The sequence below is a fragment of the Sardina pilchardus genome, chromosome 9 (assembly GCF_963854185.1).
Source record: "Sardina pilchardus chromosome 9, fSarPil1.1, whole genome shotgun sequence".
Classification (NCBI taxonomy): domain Eukaryota; kingdom Metazoa; phylum Chordata; class Actinopteri; order Clupeiformes; family Clupeidae; genus Sardina; species Sardina pilchardus.
In genome coordinates, this window is record NC_085002.1 from 34,613,748 (window position 1) to 34,633,599 (window position 19,852).

General features: G+C 41.7%; 1 protein-coding gene across 1 annotated transcript in view; it reads left to right on the forward strand.

The window, feature by feature from the left end:
• dock3 (dedicator of cytokinesis 3) overlaps positions 1-19,852 on the forward strand; it is a 597,933-nt gene that overhangs the window by 123,240 nt on the left and 454,841 nt on the right. Inside the window, exon 14 of the mRNA XM_062544851.1 lies at positions 14,159-14,284. Within this exon, the coding sequence (XP_062400835.1) occupies positions 14,159-14,284 (126 nt within the window). The remainder of the gene's footprint in view (positions 1-14,158; positions 14,285-19,852) is intronic.

Here is a 19,852-nt window from a genome sequence, read left to right on the forward strand (position 1 = left end):
CGCGCTACAAACATGCTACCAATCAAATGTAATATTAGTAGGACTAGCCTACTAAGACACTTTAGTCATAGGCAACGTTGCCATGTTAATTTGGGCTAGATGTGCTTGCTTGTGGTGGCGCTCCTGTCCGCTGCTTCTCCCGAATTGTGTTTGGCAAATTTGGTATTGGGGGAAACGCGGAGAAACGAGATGGTCAGTCCTCATATTTTTTCTTCACGTTTCGGCTAAGTAATAAGTTAAAGTCTTCTTCCGTATTGAACAGACGCTCGGCATGTCAGATTGCAGTTGCAGAGTTTTCGAATGTTTTACAACCCAGCTGGTATCCGCTGTTCATTCCGACATATCCCCACTCGGCGGTATTTAACTTTTTTTTTTCAAACAACGTGCCATTCCGACATGAGGTCATTAATAGGCTATTAATGTCATAACTATTAGGCTATCATTAGGCTTACTATGCATGGCTGTAGGCAGCTATGAGGCCACTGAGATCTGGACCTCATCGGTTTTGAGAGCTGGAAATACATGTGTTTGTTAAATATCGGTATATTGTTGTGCATGTTGCGTTCGCGACTCGGGGAAGTGAAAGCAGTTCTGTATAGACATTGCAAGTTTTCATGGTGATCATCGGCGCAGCTGTAGCTGATTGTGAAAGCCGATTGGAAATACATAAGTTTAGAGCGATCGTTTCAACTATGTTTGCCATGGTAGACAAAAACACTCAAATAAAACAATGGCCTAAAAAATAACAGTGCGTAATGGACACGGCTCTATATCCTAAATAATTTTCGAGGTTCGCCATTTGGTAATATGACCTATCCTTACTGACAATAATTTAGATTGAACACAACTAAAGTTGCACGAAGGCAAAATACAGTCCTAAAAGCCTATTTTATATAGCCTGGCCAATTAGCCTATATTGTAGATGTGCAAAAGCAGCATTTGCGTGTGTGCTTGCCGGTGAGGTGTAGCCTACAAAAATGAGCATAACATCTGATTATTAAAGTATGGCTATAGGATATAGGCTACTGGTAAGAGAAGAGCTGGTTTAAAATTCAAGCGTAGTGAAAAAGTTTGTGCACATCCCCGGTCAAGGTGCAGAACAAGAGTAAATCATAAAAAATGGAAAAAGGTTCGCACACTTGAAATCCTTCTAACGTGCGCCATTTAACCCCTCGAGACCGACTGTATTGCAGTCTGCTGACACAGCCAGACGACTCTCCCAACCCATTCATTTGTTTTGGGCACGAATGAATGGGTTTGCCCTTAGTTTAAATGGAGGCCGGGGAGAGCGCACGGCAGCTATTGTTATGTATGGAGCTGGCTTAACAAAGTTTTGTGCGTTATATATATATAGATATAGATTCCTGCATGCTGCATTACCGTAACCCTATGCCTACCTTGAAGATTATTGTTTCTCATCGGAATACAGCAGGACAGGATGCCTTTTATCTAACAAACGCAAAAGCTGAGATTGTTGGAAGGACTAGGCTACTCAACAAACTTGTTTTTCGTTTCTGGGAGATCTCGTTATCGTTTTGGATTGTCGGATTTTTATACTGATTGTTTGGACTTATGGACAATGAACTTTGAGGGGTGGTTGTTAGTGCTTTACAAAGCTTTGTGTTAATAAGTGTCGGTCCTCCTATCCTTCAGCTCACTGCGCGATGCAGTTGCGCATAGTGGCCACGAACTCATTAACCGTTTACGACACAATACAGTATGATATTTGTGTTTTTCGTTTCTTAGATTTAATGCATGTTTGACATATAAACAGGCCCTCTGTCCGTTAACTTAAGGCCTTCTTTTGCATGGGGTTGCTCGCATCCGCCCGTGACCTTATAGGCTATTATGTGCGTAGTGGCAGTATACTCTTGATTATAATAAGAGGCAAATTGTTACAGGACAACTTAAACTGACTTCCCCAATGCTTCCCCGCAGCACATTACATTTTAAAAGCATATAATATAGGATGAACAAAGCCTATGGACTTGCTATATTAAATCCAGTAGCCTAATAATTAGGCTATGTGCCACGTCCGATTTCGCAAGTGATGTAGTATAGGCTACATTTAAAAATCGACAGCCGTCTGTGAGACTATCCATTTCATGAAGAGCAATTGTCTTGTGCGATCATTCCCCCTCCCCCACACTCGTCTAACCAGTTCACTAGACATTATAGCCTACCTATATGCTGTATTGAGGACGACTGCCTCCCTCCCCCCTCTCTCTCGACAGACACTTGAGCCTGACACTAGGGCTCGGGATCATGACATGAAAACTTCGCGGGCACAGCCATATTGGCAGCTTCACTCCTTAGTTTACTATGGATTACTATGGATTTACTCCCGCCTATTAGTGTGTTCCTGTTACTTAGTTTTTGCCTTCTTGGTCGTATGTTGCAGTGTAGTGGGGTGTAACAGTGCAACCCACGATCGCAAGAGGAAAAGAATAAATAGCTACTATATTTCTGCTTCTTGTCTTGTGCATCTGAATGAATGGATATTACGTTCGGTGGCGATATTCCTAGAATGCAAGGCGTGTGCCCGAGCCCTGTTATGTAAATGCAAAAATGTGTGTGTGCGCTGAACCACGAATTCACATATTAACTTTTCTTTTCAGCAGACATCACAAACATAAAAAAACAAGCAAAACTTTCGCAAATCTTTCATTTTTTAATAAAACAATGCCTTTAGTCTTGATGGGTTCCGGAACCCCGGTCGCTGACGTGCGGTATAGATGCTTCAACTAGTTGCGCCACAGTTCGAGTGTTAATACCTCTGCGCTTAGCATACATTTTAACACTTGCCAACAAATATAAGGGATTCAGTCAGTCGAGTTCATTTATTCGCGGCATGCACTTGAAACGCCGATCAAAAGTTCTGACATGTTAAACTGACGTTAGTCATTAATTCACCACATGAAAAAATGCTGTCATATAGCTTGACGCACAGTAGCCTACGGTAGTCTATGTCTATCTCTGAATCAACATGAACATGCATAACGAGATCCATATAAGTTATTTTGCGGAGCTAGGCCTACTATGGTGGTTACAATGAATCACCCTCACTGCCCTATCGCATATCTGACCATCCATTGTTACAATGTTACAAAATGCGCGATATTCTCCATGCATGTAGCCTACGGTTATAAGTAAAGTGACAAGCATAGGCATGTATTAAAGAGATTTATGTTAAATACATTTTATTTTCAGTTGTCAAAAGTGGTGGGGACAAAATCTGTGATAACAAGTGCTGGGTACATGTAGGCTACCCAGCGTTGCCGGTTAAAATGAACATGCCTCCGTTTTAAAATAGCCTATAGGCTTACACATTTCTAAGTATTCCTAGCATATAAATGTAGCCTAAATGTCCATCTTGTCCATCTCTTTCGTCTTCGCCTTGACAATAATAGCTTATTCACGGAAATGCGGTCTTGTAACCGTAATTAATTAATTAATTAATCTAAGGTTGCCTATCGAGTCTTTCAGGTTGAATTGAAGGCTATTTCCTTCTGATAGGCCTATAGGCGATTTTCTAAAACCATTTTCATTAATTTCAACAATGGTTTATTGAAACGTCGTTTGATTAATTTCGCCTGTCATCACCTTCATTTTAATGAGACGGATTAAATGAGACGGATATGCGGTGCATTTCTCTCCCTCTCCATTGACCAAAACGTTGCTCTGGCATCTCTGCTGGACTGACTGAGTTATAGGCTACGTCGAGTGAGAGAGCTGTGAGGTAGGCTGTAAAACATTCGAAAACTCTGCAACTGCAATCTGACATGCCGTGCGTCATGTCTCTTTTCTCCGCTTGTCACCAGCGCGGTGTCTTCGGGTTTTTCCGTGTTTTCCGGCATGAGCCGAACCTTCATATTATTAGGGCGGTCTTATGTTGCCCCCTTGCGGTTGCTGTTTTAATTACAAAGTCCCGAACCTTCGGGATTCCTGATGTGCGGCAAAGAAAGGAGCATTCTCAACCCGTACCATCTGTAAGGGTGTCATGATTTCAATTTTAAATCGATCAAAATTACATCTCAATCTCAAACTTCAAACTCAAAGGTAGAATCGGCGATGAAGCCACACCCCCAATGTCACGTCCAGCATGTATGCCAAGATGCAAAACCACACACATGCTGAACTGCGGCATCAACACTCCTCTAATTTAAGGCTGCAACCAGTTAAAAAATGAACTGACCGAAGAGATATGTTAGGGCGATGGGGTGGTAGTCATTCAGGCAACAAACACACACACATCTTTTCTTGGGTACTGGTACAATTGTTGTTTTTTTGACACACAGAGGCACTGTGTACCAGGACAGGGACAAGTTAAAGATCTCAGTGTAGACTTGTGACGGTTGGGTGGCGCACGTCTTAAGGACATGAGATGGGATGCCATCAGGGCCAACAGCTTTGCGAGCATAGCTGTTATAAAGTTTTGCTCACCTTAGCCTCTGACACCTGTAAGATGTGAAAAAAAGATGTGTGAATCCATGTTACAGGTTTTGCCTGTGGATTACACACGTTTTGCAGAATTTGGCTCATTATTTCAAAACTCTACAGACAGCTACAGTAGGCGTTACATTGTGATGGGCGTTTCCTTCACGCGTTGCCTGATTCACGCTCTGCGTGAAATGTATTACAACTGTATTACAACTTACCGCCACGAGGTGGCAGTACAGTCCGCTGTAGCATTGCGGCTGTGTGATTGATACTGTAGCCCAGTTCTATTCATTCAATAGGCGGCCCGGAAGCAACCTCTAAGTGACCCAGCCCATAGTTTTGACTGAAATGTAAGCTAGAGAAAAAAATATTTCGCGACCTTTTGGAAATGCCTACAGAAATCCCTAGTAGCCTAGTCACAGACTGCAACACTACAACTCTTTTATTGTTTTGTTTTTTCGGGTGTTTGTAAATTCAAACTTGCACTCTGAAGATGTTCCGCGAGGCTCTGCACTTCGAAAAAGACGAGCATGAACTAACAACTCCGAGTAATGAATGTAGCCTAAATGTCCTGCACTGAGGCTCCGACAAAGAGCAGAGTCGAGAAAAAGAAGACTACAGATGGTACGGGTTGAGAATGCTTTCTTTGCTGCACATCGGGAATCCCAAAGGTGCAGCATTTGTAATTAAAACTGCAACCGCAAGGGGGCAACATAAGACCACCCTAATAACATGCAGGTTCAGCTCATGCCGGAAAAACATGTTAAAACCCGAAGACACCGTGAGGACGCTCGGAGGACGCTCGGCATCTCAGATCGCAGTTGCAGAGTTTTCGAATGTTTTACAACATTTCAACGTTCATTCCGACATATCACCACTCCGACATTGACGTCCAATTGTCGTAGTGGAGGCATGTCTCTTTATGGAAAAGCTCCCACCACTCCGACATTTTCTGTTTTCATGGTCACAGTGGTGGTGTGGTCAAAAATCTCCAGGCACACTCAGGTGTGAGAAAACACTGCAGGTTTATTCACGATACCGGGAACAGGTCACTAGCCACATCATAGCTCTGATAACACTGTTCAAAGATTTCTAGGGCAAGGCCCATCTTATACATGGTTAGTTACATTGTGGTAATTCAAATCACATGGGTACAATGGTCTTTTCCAAAACTCCTCATACGCAACAATACAACAATACATGGACACTTCTTGGATATAGCATGTGATTCATGTGCCAAACGCAAGTCATGCGGGCACTCAAAGTAAGCAAGATAATAGGTCTATACAATACCTATACATCCCTCAGCAAGTTTTTGTCGTAGCATGTTCTCTGTTAGGGTCTTCCTAATATTACTGTCTCAGGTAGAATACCCTTAGCTTGTGACAAAAGGGGGTCGCAAGACCTTTATTAGAAAGTCGTGACATGGAGAGAGCAAATGACAGACAAAGCAAAGGTGATGCACAGTATTGAATGTATAGAAAAGCATACAAATAATATATGAAAATATAATGTTAATCACTTCTATGTAATAATGTTAATTAATATTCACTTCTAACAAGATTTGTTAGTAATCCAAAATTTCTACTACATTTCCCCCCCTTTGGGCCTTAAGGCCACAAAGAAATTTTAGTAAACACATTTAAAAAAAAAAAAAAGGAAAATCTTATGTCCAATTCCACCTAAACATTGTTCTGTTCTGTGCTAGTACACAATCAAGATGCAGAACTTGCAGAATCTTCAGAAGTCCTGTAGGGAAAAACACGCATTTGAAAAGACTTTTCTTTTGACACACCCAGCAGGTCTCTTCTCTCCCTGCTACAGTTGTTCTAGCTTAGAAAGCCATATCTACTCCTCTAGAGAAGAATACATAATCAGTAAAAACACACAGATAACACTAGTCCCATTCTACTCCCAGTTACAAAACAACAAACGCTCTAATCTATCTTCAACAGCAGAGCTGGCTTGGGTTTTAAGGCCCACCCCAGGTGACTGTCCAGCGATAGTTGAATCTAGCTAAACTGGAAATAAAACAGTGCTAGTTCAGTGTATACTGAAATCTTGTTTCTGCTTTTAATATCCACCACAGATTTGGATGATGGATTGTTGGATGTGCTAATTTTAATGGACACTGGTGTGCTATAATTGATTTCCCTTTCCTCAAAGGAATAACTTCACATGTGTACTTAGTAAAATAGGTAAGAATCAAAACATATTTCCCTTGGTTCACTTCACTTGCAGTCCAGTACTTTTTAGATGTAATGCAGGTTAGAACAGCAGGATCTTTCAACACTTCTCTTATCCCCGATGGAATATATATCCAAAGACCTACTGGCGAAGTTTGCAAAAACCACCACTGGTCAACCTCAAGCATAGAGTCACCAGTCAGTTCAGATAGTGTTCCGGATCTTTCACCACTCTACAGTGCGACAGATGAATCCAAGAGCCTCTTTCCGCGAATATCACTGCTGTGGGTTTAGACCTTGATACTGTCCTCTCCAACATTCCTGATTCCACTGTTTCCTTAGAAAGTCCTTAACAAGCACCAATATGTATCCAGGAAACTTTGGGGCGAAACCTACGCCACCTGTTGGAAAACAGAATAGAGAGAGCAGCAATCAGTTCTCGCATGTAACCAAACAAGTTACCCTCTCTACATTAGGTTAAATTAGGGGAATGAGGTAATCAAAATGTCATGGGACGGGCAATCAAAATCTCAAATGGACTTAACCCTTTTGATCACGGCCCTTAACCCTTTTGCACGGCCTCTGAGGTAGAGGAGAGCCAAAGGTAGAGCAGTCACCCAATCCATCCCAGTTGTGGTAGTTATTTCAATCAATTTAGCTTTCAACATTCCATTAACTCTTTCTACATCACTTCCACTTTGTGTGTGGTATGCACAATGAGTCCTAAAGTTAATTATGACCGCCGCTAGCGTAGCTAGCGAAGCGGTCATATAGTTGTTGTCAAAGTTTTTTTTTTTTTTTTTTTTTTTTTTTTTCTTTTTTCCCGTCATTTTTCGTCAACGATTCCCGGGACACCGTAACACCGGAGCGCATGAAACTTGGTGGGCATGTAGCCCCAGTAGAGTTCTATGGAAAATTTTCGTTTCGTCCCCGGGGGTCACTCCACCCCCGCGCTGCCCCCGCCCGAAGCCCAAAAATGACAGTTTTTCCTACATAACTACCTGAACCGTGGCACCGAGGATGACAAAATGTTTATGGTATGTTGTTCTCTAGAGCTTGCATCAACTTAGCTTATAACCAGTCATTTGTGATTTGCCCCCCCCATCGTAAAAATTGAAAATGCAATGTAATATTGCTTTAATTGCCCCTATCTTCAGATGAGATGTTATGAACTGCACCAAATTTCATGTGTATGATTAACCTGACACCCTCTGGGAGTATGCCAAGTTTTGTGGAATTTCATCCATGGGGGGCTATAAAATAAATGGATTTATGTGTACATTCAGGACTGTATACCCATCGGCCAGTAGATGGTGGTATTATCTGGAGTCTAAATCCCCCCCTGGGGATTTCAAAAACTGTTCCAAACATCTCAATCTCTGCTAGTTTTTGTCCTAGAAACATATAAGTGACACCATTAGAAACCTTTAATCAACTAGTTTCCAAATATGTTTTAAAAGAGAATGGTTGCTCTGGGTGCAACAAACATGCAGGAACACACACACACACACACACACACACACACACACACACACATAAATACACACACACACACACGCATACCTACACACACACGCACCACTACATACACACATGTACATAAAACATTATACAAACACATGCACAAACACGCCCACACGCATGCACACATACACCCTTACACACACACACACACCTACACACACACACACACACACATGCACACACACATCTTTGAGTACATTTTGTGAGACCACCGGAGCTGAGAAGTGAGTGTGTGTGTGATGTACTATAGTGTGTGGGTGCGTTTCTGTGTGCCCATCTGTGTGTTTGCATGTGTGTATATGTGTGTATGTGCATGTTCTGTGTGTGTTCTCTTTCTTTCTCTCTCTCTCTCTCTCTCTCTCTCTCTGTGTCTGTGTTATCTGTGTGTATTCTGTGTGTGTTCTCTCTTTCTCTCTCTCTCTCTCTGGGTGTGCCTGTGTGTGTGTGTGTGTGTGTGTGTGTGTGTGTGTGTGTGTGTGTGTGTGTGTGTGTGTGTGTGTGTGTGCGCGAGTGTGTGCCTGTGTATGTGTGTTTGTGTGTGTGTGTGTGTGTGTGTGTGTGCACACGCGCGCGCATGTGAGTGTGTGTGTGTGTGTGTGTTATCTGATATTGGAGTGACAGTGACGGCAGAGAACACAGTGAACATATACTCAGAGACACATTAAACACACACACATGCAGACACACACTCACACTAGACAGAGAAGCACTCATACACAAAAGCAAGCGCACACATGCACACACTCATTTACATACATAAAAGTTGCAGTAGGGATGGAGTAGGCGATGGAAACACAAGCGTGATTGATATTTGCGGAGAGAATGTGCAGGACTGAGCGGCAGTCATATTGTGTATCGCTTTGCGGTACATCTAGTTTGTCATTTGTCTGACAAGGTCACAATTACTTTATTCACAAATGCTGTTATCCGAAGTAAGCTTTTTACACCCCATATGGGCATCACATCTCTTATCAAAGCTTTAGCAACTGATAAGGCATTAGCATGTTTAACAGGATAACATTCTGGTCATTTTGAAAAACATATCCACAATTACATGGCAATATTCATAACCTCTGCATTTTGTCAATTAAACAAAAATCCATGTTAAAATGGTCCTGATAAGTAAGTAAGTAAGTAAGTAACTTTATTTGTCCCCCAATGGGGCAATTTGTTGTGCAGCAAGTACACTACGGATCACATACAATCACACACGCAAACAACAAACACACACAGTTTAAGAGGTTGCCTACATTGCAGCCATAGTTAAAAAAACAATAAAAAATAAGATAAAATAAATAAATAAATAAATAAAAGGCTCATCATATCCAAAAGTATGAGTGGGAGGAGGGGGGGGTTACCTATGTTTTTTTGAGTTAAGAAGTAAAATGGCTGATGGAACAAAAGAATGTTTATATCTGTTTGTTTTGAAGTTGGGGAGTTTGAAGCGTAATCCAGATGGCAACATCTGAAATTCAGTCTGTAAGGGATGAAAACTACCTGACAGGATAGAATCAACCTTTCTCAGAACCTGCTTCTGATAAAGTTCCTCCAGGCCTTTCTGCTTGGAACCTGTGATATGATACTGCTGCTCGTTTTAATGATCTTGGAAAGGGAGTTTTTTTGCTTCACAGAGATAGACCCATACCAGCAGACTAAGGAGAAGGTGACAACTGACTCAACAAAGGACCTATAAAAAAGTGTCATCAGAGTCTTGTCCACATTAAATTTGGCCAGCTTCCTAAGGCAATGCAGGCGCTGCTGGCCTTTCTTGCAGAGCAGAGTAGTATTTGGCTCAAAACACAGCTTATCATCAATGATAGACCCTAAGTACTTGTACTCTTTAACAACCTCTATATCCTGGCCTTGTATGCTCGTCTTGACAGTATTACAGACATTATGGTGGTGGTGGATGATGCCCTCCTTGGGTTCTCACTATGGGTGCGGTGTTAAGTAATGCACCTACATGTATCACAATAAGCAGCTGCTGCGGTGGTGAATCCTGATGCAAAGTAAACTGGTTCTACTGTTTTTACCATAGCTGTTGCTTGCATGATCTAAACCATGAGTGATTTTAGCAACTATATGAAAACACGATTTTAGTAGAACAGGCCTACCTGAGTATGTAACCACAAATCATCATTACTCTTTTTTAGAAATGTTCCCATTTTTTTCTTTCTTTTTTATCTGCTGATTTTTTGTGCTTCTTTTAAAGCTTAATTTTACACAAAAAAAGTCTTTATACTTGTTAAACTCTTCCAAAATGCACAGGTTAAGCAACAGTAAGAGTAAACAGCAACAGTCCACTCGGTCCGTCGTGTTTTTTTGTTTTGAAAAGAGTCTTAAAATACCAAGATTACCCACAATTCTTTGCATATAGTCCTACTTAGGATAGTCGGCGTCTTAACTGCTTTGTACAACAGTGTTATTTAGACATCTATGCTAAGTCTGCTAGTTTTGCTGTACCGATTGGGGAGCTATGATCCACTGGGGAAATCTGAGGCAGTAGTGGTACGGGTAGGAGATTTGACTGGTTTACCCTGTAGGCTCGATGTACTTGTCTTCTATTACTTGTCAAAACAGGAATAGAGAATGACATAGGCTTACTGGGTCCCGGCATGTTCTCAAGAGTACTATCACTACCATCATTATTGCAGGGACCCTCTGAACATCACACAAAACTCTCATATTCATCATATAATTGTCCAGTGCAGCTGCCATCAGTATTTACCAGCTGAGAATATGAACTACGGTGTGGAGGTGCACTGCGCTTCAGTGCTAAAGGTCTCGGGCTGCTAAAAATCAGCCTGGCTATTGGTAGGAGTCTCTCCATTTTTGCCGGGAACATCATGTGCTTGGATGGGGATGGTGATGGGTATGAAGGGGATCCTGAGGAGTTTATGGTGGGGTGGTTACTGGGTGTGAGTCGTGATGTGAAATCTGGTCCAGAGTCTCCATCTGCCTGCTGAGGTCCTGGGATGTTGTTGTCCATCTGAGGTCCTGGAGGGGTTGTTTCTTTGCTTTCAGCAAGTGTTCCAGTGTATTCCATGTTGTTGTGGCTTTGTGGTGTGGAAAGTTGTTGAACAAACCAAACCAAACCATATCAATTGACAGAGAGAAGTTGAGAGAAATGAGTTGATATTAACCAATTAAACAGAGCATGAGTTAATGTGTGCAGTAATTGTTTATGAGGCATCCAGTAGATGGTGTGTGTGCTTGCATGTGTTTTATATATTTTTTATTCAGTTTCATTTTTATTTCAGTTTTCATATATATTATTCAGTGAGTAATGAGCAGTGATGCACGTTACTCTACCGCTTGGATCCGCGGGACCAATCAAATCAGTGTATCTGATAGGAGGGCCATGAGGCGAGCTAAACAGATAACTATAGGGCTGCAACAATTCAGTTATCCAATTGCGTGCAGTGAGATTTTCAAATGCATGCTTAGTGCCGCCCCTCGAGTTGGGCCATTTTCATTATTCGTGGCCAGACCCTTAATCTGAAAGACTAGTGCAGTGCCCGTTCAAACAATGTTTTCAAAGAAACATGTTGCCCAATGACGTTGATGCATGTAGAACATGTTAGATCGGCGATAATGTAGAATCAGACCCGTGCAGTAGCGGTTCTTACTGACTTTGCAAAGTGAAAAAGTGAAGGGGAAAGGCGTTTGAGTTGCAGCTAATGGCAATATTAGACACATTACATACCCGTGCGTTTTTGCTGTTGTTGGGAAATTAAAGCTAACCGCACGCACGACATGGCCATGCCAGAGCTATTAACTCGGGAGTGATGTTTGAATGAATGTTATAACCATAGCCGATGTCCAGATAGAGTCAAGAACAGCTGTTTTAAATGCACATTTTAACAGAATGCTACCGACGTGTGTGTGTGTGTGTCGGCATATTTTTGCAAGATCAGCAACCTGATCAGGCAATAACCGAACCGCTAGAGCAGCAAGTGCGGTTGTTGATGTATAGCCTATGCAACATAGCCTACGTGACTTTAACAGCCTGCTTACCAACATGGGTGCATGTGTGTCGGACTCAGCATGTTTATCCAAGATCTTGATCTTGAACCGGTCCGTTGTTTAACCCTATGAGCCCGACGGACGCAAAGTGCGTCAAAAAACACACACATTTTCTTTGCTGCTCCGCTATTATTAGTCACAACGGGATGAGACTTATATTGCAGGAAAGAGCAGAACTGGGGCTTTCCAACAATACTAGACACTTGTCTGTACGATCAAGTATGAAAATAAAATAAAATCATTAAGTTAAATCAAAGTATATCATATTTACAGTCTATATTGCTCTGCGTTCACCGTCGCATCCAGAACTCTCGCTTGAATTACTCGCGGACCACGCATCGCACAGACATGACACGCATATCAAATGAAAGAGAGCTTTGCAAATGAAGCAGAGCTTTGCATTGATACCAAATACATCGATCATTTCGTATTATAAAATCAGACGAAGTTACAAACAAATAATAATGTCACATAGCTTTGGCTACCTTTACTCTCGTTTGATTTCCTCGTGAAACCGCGATCAAAAAGATATGGCACGCATGTCAGATGAAAGAGGAGAGCTAGAGCTATCCACAGATACCAAATACAACCTTCTAGGCCATAAAACAGACGAAGTGACAGCAAAATAATAACTTCATTTAGCTCCACTTACCTCGTGTTTCTGTGTGGCATAATAGCCTATGTTCATAATCCAATGTTATCATGTGTTTCTCTATGACAAGTCACGTTCATAACACGGTTTTGAGATCCTAGCAAACTCCTGTATGGTATCCAATTCAAGACTCATATTGCATCCAAATTTGTTTGACGAATAAACACTTTTTGCCTTTACTTTGTTCATTGCAATGCAGTAAAACAAATTATTATAGAGAATCATCATCTGTGCACGTCATGTGTGCTACCGCAAACAAGTCATGTCAGATCAGCTAGTGTCACAAATATGGAGCGCAAAAAGTGCCAAAAAGTCATTTTTTCATCACTAAATAAAAATTGCCATTTATTTCTGGAAGGCACACACCACATATTTCTGTAAATTGCTCAGCCCCAAAATATACCTCCACCATGGGTCTTATATTGCCATTTTCAGGACAGTCAGGCCTACATAACCATGCAAGTCATGTCGAGCTGTCAGCTTGCTGTGGTGAGATACACGTCAAAATGTAAGAATTTGTATAGTACGCTTTTCAAATTTTTATTATTAAAAAACCTAAATCAAATCAATGCAAGTATTTATACATGATATTGTGGCATATCTGGATAGCCTAGACTGTGCTGAAAAAAACAATATATAGCATGTGTGAATGGCACTTACAATGACCAGGATAAATGCTTCTAACTAGAGGTAGTGAAAATGCCCTTAAAACAGCTTAGGGCTCGTAGGGTTAAGTGAGACATCGTAATTTCCATGAATGGCAACACGTGAGAGTTTGTCAGCGAAATGGTTTTTTTTTTGTTTCTATGCTGGAGTTAGAGTGAGATGAGAAGGGGAGTGGCTAGTGCGGAGAGCAGTAGAATGTTCATGTCATTAGCAATACATGTGCCAAATTTTAGGGTAGTCGGATGAGTGGTTCGAGAGTTATGCGTGCCATAGACAGACAGAGTGACACACAGCGTGACACACAGACAGACGTTCCTTGCATTAATAGATAGATTACCAGGGTATGGATTTTCAATGGATTTTAATGTATTGATGGATCCCCCCCCAAATCTGGCGATCACAAAATCATGTTCAATATCGGGTCCTTATCAGAGGTAATGTTAGGGCTGTTATCAAAACTGTTATTTAACACAACACTTCCTGGGCTTTCGTCTGAACTGCTACAGTATCTTCATGAATCTTCTTTTACACTTTTACTCTTGTCTCCTCTCTACTCTTTCTGGTTCTTCTATTATAGCTATTATTACTACTATAATTATTATTTTACCTGTATGTGTGTGTGTGTGTCCTTCTATAATTGTGTTTTGTATCTTTCGTCTCTTAGGACTGGTCATCTCTCTGCAGCTGCTGAGAGGAGAGATTGAGCAGGTCCGGAGAGAAAACCCTATGGTTTTCAACAGAGGTGTAGCCATCACTCGGAAGGTGGGCTTCCCTGATGTCATCATGCCAGGTGACACCATGACAGCTGCTGCTGCTGCAGTTAGCTACAGTATTTACCTACAATTGATTTTCAATGCATTGTTTCAAGGATCATTTGGTGATTTTGACAGGCCTCTAAAAATGTTTCACATGCATGAGGATAAACCAGAAAACAATTATGCCAAGGACCTAATTAGAGTGCATGAAAATGCACTCTACTGTTATCCGATTTATTCTTATTAGAGTGCATGAAAATGCACTCTACTGTTATCCGATATCTTCTTATTATTTTTCTTCTAACAAATTTGTGCGTCTAATTCAGCCTCAACCGTTTAACGTAGAAAATTCATTCAAACTGTGTCGCGTAGATCTTACTTATGTGACTTCAGCTATGTATTTTTCAACTTTGTAACTTTTACACTTTTTGAACTATGAATTGAAAACTATTACAAATTTCTCCTTAGACTTAACATTGCGCCGCCATGTTGGATACCAACAACCAGCTACATCATGGGCATGGCACGCTAGTCCTTGGCTAACTAGCATAGCTATGACTAGCATTAGCTGCGCAGCCTCATAGTGAGTGAGTCTGAGGCAAACCAAAGCCCATTTGACACAACAGGGTCGTTTATAAGGGTTAATTCCGAAAGACTGAAACCTGAGTTCTGATCTATAATTTAGCACACATAACCAATTCATTGCAGGATTCTGGGAGCCAATCAGATTGCAGGATTCCGGGAGCCAATGAAATTGCAGGGTTCTGGGAGCCAATCAGATTGCAGGATTCTGGGGGCCAATCAGATTGCAGGATTCCAACAGCCAATCAGATTGCAGGATTCCAACAGCCAATCAAATTGCAGGATTCTGGGAGCCAATCAGATTGCAGGATTCCAACAGCCAATCAAATTGCAGGATTCTGGGAGCCAATCAGATTGCAGGATTCCAACAGCCAATCAGATTGCAGGATTCCAACAGCCAATCAAATTGCAGGATTCTGGGAGCCAATCAGATTGCAGGATTCCAACAGCCAATCAGATTGCAGGATTCCAACAGCCAATCAGATTGCAGGATTCTGGGAGCCAATCAAATCGCAGGATTATGGGAGCCAATCAGATTGCAGGATTCTAGGAGCCAATCAGATTGTAGGATTCTGGGGCCAATCAGATTGCAGGATTCCAACATCCAATCAAATTGCAGGATTCTGGGGGCCAATCAGATTGCAGGATTTCAACAGCCAATCAGATTGCAGGATTCCAACAGCCAATCAAATCGCAGGATTCTGGGAGCCAATCAGATTGCAGGATTCCAACAGCCAATCAGATTGCAGGATTCTGGGAGCCAATCAGATTGCTGGATTCTGGGGGCCAATCAGATTGCAGGATTCTGGGAGCCAATCAGATTGCAAGATTCCAACAGCCTATCAGATTGCAGGATTCTAGGAGCCAATCAGATTGTAGGATTCTGGGGGCCAATCAGATTGCAGGATTCCAACAGCCAATCAGATTGCGGAATTCCAACAGCCAATCAAATTGCAGGATTTCAACAGCCAATCAGATTGCAGGATTCCAACAGCCAATCAAATCGCAGGATTCTGAGAGCCAATCAGATTGCAGGATTCCAACAGCCAATCAGATTGCAGGATTCCAACAGCCAATCAGATTGCAGGATTCTGGGAGCCAATCAGATTGCTGGATTCTGGGGGCCAATCAGATTGCAGGATTCTGGGAGCCAATCAGATTGCAAGATTCCAACAGCCTATCAGATTGCAGGATTCTAGGAGCCAATCAGATTGTAGGATTCTGGGGGCCAATCAGATTGCAGGATTCCAACAGCCAATCAGATTGCGGGATTCCAACAGCCAATCAAATTGCAGGATTCTGGGGGCCAATCAGATTGCAGGATTCCGGGAGCCAATCAGATTGCAGGATTCCAACAGCCAATCAGATTGCAGGATTCTGGGAGCCAATCAAATCGCAGGATTCTGGGAGCCAATCAGATCGCTGGATTCTAGGGGCCAATCAGATTGCAGGATTCTGGGAGCCAATCAGATTGCAGGGTTCTGGGAACCAATCAGATTGCAGGATTATGGGAGCCAATCAGATCGCTGGATTCTGGGGGCCAATCAGATTGCAGGATTCTAGGAGCCAATCAGACTGCAGGATATTACAGAATGCGGCAATTATTACATAATGGCGTGCACATTTATTACATTATTACATAATGCGGTGTTATTACATAATGCGGTGCTACAAGGCCTGCCTAATAGAACAACGTTGCAACGTTTTCAAAACAAACTCGCATTTTACCACTGTAAATCGCCTCAATAGACTATGCCATGTAAATGAAAAATAGTTATTAAAATAAATCACATTTATAATACATATTGCACATATATGTTTTATGGTCAAATATTATTCTCATGCCCGACTGACAGGAAAGCCTTGCGACATCTGCTGTGAGAAAAGAGAATAGCAGCCTGGACAAACATGGCTGAACGCGAGACAACATAGTGTTGTCACATAAGTGAGCGCAAAATAGCTCTAAACTAGCTTGTACATGTGTGCTTTTGATCTTGTAAAAATTCTGGGTGACAAAACATGCGTATTTAGGAAAAGTCATGAACGTAGGGTCCTGGAATTTAATCGAGTGAAAAGATTAAAAAAAAATTTTGTAATCACTGCGGTCAAAAGACCGCAACCCGGCAGTTCTAGGTATATCTAGGTCAAACCAGGGATGGAAATTAGCCACCCGCCAAATGCGTATAGTTTTGCGTGCTGGCGGGTAAAATATGTCAACATACCTTCCACTGTGGCGGGTAAGCAACTACTTCTACTTCAAGTTGTTTATATCATCAGAATATTAGCAGTCGCCGCAGAGATAAGAACACACGCCTTGTATCAATAATCCTCAACATCGATGGACATGACGATCACAACAAACATTCTGGAACGGAGCGCATTGTTGGCTCTCGTCATTGCGTCAGAGCCTAGCCTACTCTTCCAGTTAACGTGGCAGCTAGATAGCCTACCTACAACCATTGACTGTATACATTTACAACAAGGCTACCAGTTAATACGTTTAGGTAGGAAATACATTGGATATATATAACAGATATACCAAACTCCGAGTCATGGTACCTAAGTTAAGCACCCAGCCAATTAAACATGACCAAGGAAAAAGTGAATGGGACAACTCACAATGCCATAGGCTACCACGATAACCTACCTAAATCATAGAAGTTAACATTGCAAGACACTTATCTTTTCTATGACGCCAGAAATATTTTCCTTACCTTCTTAGTTTCTTTGAACATTCACGTTATTTAATGAAAACATGTATCCTTGAACTATGCTGATTTTCCTAAACAGAATGAAACCTAATTATGTTCACGTACTTCTTAAAGTGACAGGCACTCAATTAGACCTACACACCACCCCTGTAATAGCAGTGTAATCAATATGAAGTATTCAAATTACTGAATATTTTGAGTAATTATGCATATGCTATAAATTGCTAACAAAATATATAAAGTGTATGAATTCAAATATGAAATAGAAACAAGACAAGCCATTTTATGAGCAGGGTTGAGCAGAGACTAGGATTGCCACTGCTCTGAATGATCTGTATTCAGCTTAAGGCAATAAGGTTTTGCCTATATTTTTGTAATGTAATAGACACAGTCACACGTTTTAAAAACTATTTCAGCTTGTGTAGGCCTATCAGTGCTTTCTTATTGAAGACAATACCGCGATAATACCGAAAACCGTGCTAATTTTGGTCACTATAACTGTGGGGTTAAATTTTCATACCGTTACATCTCTACTTGGCAGTATAATGTATGGAACGGTTGAATATATATATTGGCTGGTAAAAATGTTAAGTGGCTGGTAGATTTTAAAATCTACCTGCCACAGTGGCAGGTGGACAAAAAAGTTAATTTCCATCCCTGGGTCAAACCTACACGGCGCTTCTAGTAATACGCGTCAGCGGTCAAATGACCGGCGCTTGGCGCTTCTAGTGTTAAACATGAAGCTAGCAGGCGAGAAGCTAATGGTCTAATCCGATTCAATGATCTATGCTAGGCTGAAGCTAAAAGTTGTATCGCCAGACTCACAGAATGGCTGGATGAACGGGAACAAGGTAAATATTGATTGTGAGCACGTGAAAAGTTACAAGCCAACTTGCATTTTTGCTAGCTGCAGCTGTCTTGGAGGTCAAAGGTCACTAAATATCTTGGGTGTTCTCCCGATGGGGTCATGATTCTATGTACTAAGTTTGATTTTGATAGATGCAATGGTTGCTGAGATATGAGCTCACTTCCTGTTTGGCGGCTTCGCACTCCAGAGGTCAAAGGTCACCAAATTTCTTGGCCATCCTCCCGATGGAGTCTTGAGTCCATATACCAAGTTTGGTTTTGATAGATGCAAAGGTTGCTGAGCTATGAGTTCACTTCCTGTTTGGCGGCTTCGCCACCAATTTCGAATTTTGACAGGCGAATGCTTCCGTCAATTGTTACAAAAATCAATGCAATGACAAAGCATGGTCTGATGATGGTCTGTACCAATTTTGGTGAGGATCAGATCAAATTCATGAGCTGCGTAATCTTGTGTGAATTTTTGATTAAATGCAATATGGCGGCCGAACCAATTACGTTGATGTCATAAGATGCCATCTGTCGACGTAAGGATCTTCCACAGTATTACTAGACACCACTAGTACATTGTAATTCTAAGCACAACAGCAGCTACAGGCCAAAAGGCATGTTTCTGATTTACAGCGCACCTAAGAGGTCAAAGGTCACCAACTTTCTTAAGGCGTCCTCCTGATAGGGTCACAAGTCCATGTACCAAGTTTGGTTTTGATACATGCAAGGGTTGCTGAGATATGAGCTCACTTCCTGTTTGGCGGCTTCGTCGCAGAATTTGATTGGCAGTTATGGGCGAACGGTAATAGTTCCGAAAACAAAAAGCAATGCGTGTATAAGGCATTGTCTGAAGATGATGCGTGTTAAATTTGGTGTCGATCGGACAAAATTTGTGACCTATGAAGCTTTAGTTTCACTTTGATTAAAATCCAAAATGGCGGGAAATCTATCATGGCGGAAATTGCGTTGAACTCGGGCAGGTCCAAGGATTCCAACGATACCTGATTTTTGAAAATTGGCCCAAGGGGTCAAAAGTACATGTGTAAACGCACGTCCAACTTTGACCTGTTGGTGGCGCTAGAGCGCTTGAGCTGCCGACATGAAACTTGGTCAAAAGAATCAAAATCAACGATCAAAGGCTCTAGAACCACTGAACAGTTTGACGTCATTCAAGCACTCATACCAAGGTCTTGAAACAGAGATTTGTTCTATTATTTTTCACATTTGTGAACTTTATACTTTTTGAGATATTTACGATAAAAGAGTTAAAAAATCCCATAGACGAGACGCTTTGGCGGCAGAAATGTATTGTTACGTAGTGCTCATTAAGCTACAGCTGTAGCAAAGAATTCTTCATTATCCATCTGCTCCGCTTTAACCCTCTCTGGCTGTAAACACTGTAAGCAATCTAACGTTGATACCATGCCACGGAACGTTATCGTCTCCTGCAGTAGC